The sequence below is a fragment of the Acyrthosiphon pisum genome, chromosome X, assembly GCF_005508785.2.
Source record: "Acyrthosiphon pisum isolate AL4f chromosome X, pea_aphid_22Mar2018_4r6ur, whole genome shotgun sequence".
NCBI classification, from domain to species: Eukaryota; Metazoa; Arthropoda; class Insecta; order Hemiptera; family Aphididae; genus Acyrthosiphon; species Acyrthosiphon pisum.
This window is the reverse complement of record NC_042493.1, coordinates 94,059,705-94,063,754: the sequence shown is the minus strand read 5'-3', so window position 1 is coordinate 94,063,754 and position 4,050 is coordinate 94,059,705. Positions and strand designations below refer to the sequence as shown.

Below are 4,050 nucleotides of genomic sequence, written 5' to 3'. Positions count from 1 at the left end.
ACTAATAATATTGAATTTAATAATTTACCTACCTAATATTATTTATTAAGTATTTAATATAAAATTATTTTTTTTAAATAAAATATAAAATAGTTTTTATTTTCATAAATATAATAGAGTATATATGTATATGTTTTATCAACTGAACTACGTGATACAAAAAAAATTTAAAATAAATAAGTAAAAAATTAAAAAAATTAATCACTATGGTGATTAGTCAGCACCGGAAGATGAACTAACATATTATATTGAAATTACTGACAATTTGTTAAACTTGATAATAGACAAACTCTAAACAAAAAAAATAGTTTTGCACCTACCTAGATTAAAACTTATCTTTTTCCAAATGTTTTAATAACTAAATTAATTTATCCATCTGTTATCCAAGTACACCATTATATATTTTGCATATTAAATTATATCAGTAAAAAATTTTAAATAAAATATCTGTCCATGTATTTATAGAAAGTCATGAAATGTTAATCTCTGTAGCCAGGTTTTTTATATAAAAAATAGGTTATACCTACGGTTCAATGCTTAATATCTATCCATAACAATGTCTGTCATGTTATAGAACCTAAAATTTAAATTAAATAAAAGAGAGGTATATCTACTTTAATGAAAAACTCAACAATTTACTGAAAAATGTTAAAAATGTTTTAAAAATATTAAACAAATCACCAACGGTTTTAAAAGACATTTATAATATTAGGTATTAGGTAATTTACTTTTATTTAGTTTATCAAATTGCCCAAACAAATTTTTTTTATCATAATTATTGTTATTATTATTATTATTATTATTATTAGGAGACACCTACGTAATCCCGTTATTTAAATAAAATAATATAGTAACAACAATCTTATTTAACATCAAATAACAATAATTTATCCTACCTATTAGACACTGAAAGATATTTTGAAAAATATTAGTGTCAATTTATAGAAAAAAAATTGTACCGCTCACATTTTTAAAAAATGTCATACTGTTTAAAAAAAGACAAAGAGCAGCTTAACAATTTTCTCAAATAACTAACCTATATATTTATCACAGCTTATAATAAAACAATTTTTTGATCTGCCTTAGGTACATGATATTCTTTGATGATGGATATACACAGTATGTATACCATAAGAATATTCGCCTCGTGTGTGGTGAGTCACCAAATGTAAGCGACGATGTACATGAAAATATTCGAGAATTTGTGAAGGCGTATTTACTCAAATATCCAGAACGGCCTATGGTGAAGTTTAATAAAAAACAAATAGTGCGCACAGAGCTAAACAACGTTTGGCGTTCAGCCAAAGTGAAAAACTTAGATGCATCGTTAGTACAGTTAGAATTTATTGATATGAAGATCAAACACACAGAGTGGATATATCGGGGCTCAAACAGGTTAGGCCCAATATATAATCAATTAAGTAATCAATATAAGCGTGTACGTAGTATGGTGTTGACTGATGTTAATAAGTTATTAAAACGACCATATATTGAAATAGACCTGACTGACGATGAAAAAAGTGTTGACAACAGTGACAATACTCAAAAACCTCATGAAAATAATGGTGTAATTAAATCAATTGAAATACCAGCAAACTGTCCAAAACCACTTCCTTACAAGCACCATGAGTGTTCTTATTTTTGTATGTTACGGGTTGAGTATAACTACAGTAAAACAAAATATATGACTTTCTTAAGTATTCCATTACATTTTGGATTTACGAGGTCTGTATTAACAGACAAAAAGTTAAAATTAAAAAAAGTAATATATACCACTCCTTGTGGGCGTAATATAGATAATGAAAACGAAATGTACAACTACTTGAAACTGACAAGTTATGGTGATAGCCAAATGACAATGGACTTATTTAGTTTTCATTGTTCGATCAATCCGCTATCTTTGGTCAGCGTACCAGAAGCGTTTATTCGTGTACAAGACATATCTTATGAGATGGAGTTTAAATCAATTAGTGTTTTCAACAGTTTGAATGACTCAGTACCAGACCACGTGAAGTATATAACAAAAAGCATACCTAGCCCTAACGTTGATTTGAATATAGACTCCAAATCATTATGTGGATGCGATTGTACTGATAATTGCGAAGACAAAAATAAATGTTCCTGTTGGCAACTTACTAACGAAGGTCCAAAAAATTTTCCCGGTTATTTTAAAAACCGTGATAACATTGGCTACAGTTTCAAACGGCTATACAAACAAGTATTTACGGGTATTTATGAATGTAATGCCAGTTGTAAATGTAAGAAAACTTGTTTAAATCGTGTTGTTCAGGAACCACTGAAGACGTCACTGCAATTGTTTTTCACTAAGAAAAAAGGCTGGGGGGTGAGAACGCTCGCTGATATTCCCAAAGGCAGTTTTGTTTGTACATATCTTGGGGTGGTTCGCACAGAGAAAGATGCTGATGCTGATCTTTTGTCAAACTGGGGCGAATATCTGGCAGATTTGAATTTTATCGTGACAGCTGAAGAATACAAAGATGGATATGAAAGTAGTGCAGAGTATGTAGATCCTACTAGTTCATCTGATGATGAAGAGTTAAATCTTGGTTTGGCAATCAAGAGTAAAGGTAGTAAGTTTAAATCTAGAAGGCCGTCAAGGAAGAATTTACAAAATACAAATACAAAAATTGATGGAAAACATGAACTGTCTAAGTTAAATATTCAACAAAAAGTTGAAAGTAAAATCACATTTTTGCAAGGCTACATAGAAAAAGAAGATGACTTCTACACGTTGGATTCTAAGGTCTGTGGGAACATAGGTCGCTATTTTAATCATTCTTGTAATCCAAACATATTTCTTCAAAATGTTTTTATCGATACGCACGACCTAAGACTTCCATGGGTGGGATACTTTGCAAAATCAAATATTCCAGCAGGAACCGAACTAACATGGGATTATAATTATATGGTTGGCAGCGTGAAAGACAAAATACTTATGTGCCACTGTGGGTCAAAAAAATGCAGGGGCAGACTATTATAATTTGTATTTGTAATTCTTAGTTAATTGTTTTTTTTTTCTTTTTTACATAGAGACAACAGAATATGTTATACTTCGATGATTTACCCATGTGTGTGATTGTGTGAATAATATTATCAAGGCTGGGCATTAACGAGTTAAAAAAAATCATTAACTTGCCCAGCCTTGAATATTATTGCATAAAAATATTGAAATATTTTACTTTAAATTTTTCCGAGTTCAATATTTTGAAATACAATAGATCAGTATAATTGCATCTTACATATTATTTTTTTTCACATTTTATAGACTTATAAAGTTAGGTGTGCCAGATGTCCTATATTTTATATGAAAATGTCAAGTTTTTAATAAAAAGCACATTTATATAAGGTTTTTTTTTTTTTATTTTAAGACAATAACACTTGATATCATTACTAAAAGCGTGGGCAAGTGATTAACACTCTGCTGTTCATCAAATTATTAGACGAGTCACAGTAATGGATGTGTTAAATTTGAATTCAAAGATATAAGAATCATTGCAGGTATACGAAAAACGGTTCCGAGCAAAGATATAATATTATTAAGTATATTGTATGTTATTGTGATTAAAGTAATATATTTCACTATTAGAGGCATTGGGCTAAAGTAGGTTAAATTCATTTTTGCCGAAAAATTGCATTTGAAAATGTCATTGTATGTCTAAAATATAATAATATACTTTAAACGTTTCAAGTACCCACAAATATTTTTAAATTACAGAATAATAGCTCAAAACAAGTCAAAATAATTTCAACATTTTATTTTTATGTTAAAATAAACATTTTGTGAAAATTTGATTACCTATGTCGTCCTACGGTTACTAGTTTTTGAATTATAACAAAATTATAAAATCGTTCTATGGTATCTCATAAATAATAACTAAATGATTTATGGATTTGGCTTTCAGATAGTTTAATATACATGTTAATATGAGTGATAATATAATTATGAGATCAAGTAAGATATGACACGAAATTTTGTATAAAATAAATGCTGGGCTATGTATTAAAAGTAATTGAAATATAATATATGGT

The 4,050-nt window shown here is 28.4% G+C and overlaps 1 protein-coding gene across 1 annotated transcript; it reads left to right on the top strand.

Moving 5' to 3' along the window:
• Nucleotides 1-1,090: 1,090 nt before the first annotated feature.
• On the top strand, nucleotides 1,091-3,117 carry LOC103309982 (histone-lysine N-methyltransferase eggless-like). The gene has a single exon (XM_029485304.1). The coding sequence runs from the start codon at nucleotides 1,091-1,093 to the stop codon at nucleotides 2,999-3,001; it is 1,911 nt and encodes a 636-aa protein (XP_029341164.1). The 3' UTR covers nucleotides 3,002-3,117.
• The last annotated feature ends 933 nt before the right edge of the window (nucleotides 3,118-4,050 follow it).

What these genes read in the sequence shown, in the direction of transcription:
- LOC103309982 (XM_029485304.1), top strand. Translation starts at nt 1,091, where the DNA reads ATGATATTCTTTGATGATGGATATACACAGTATGTATACCATAAGAAT.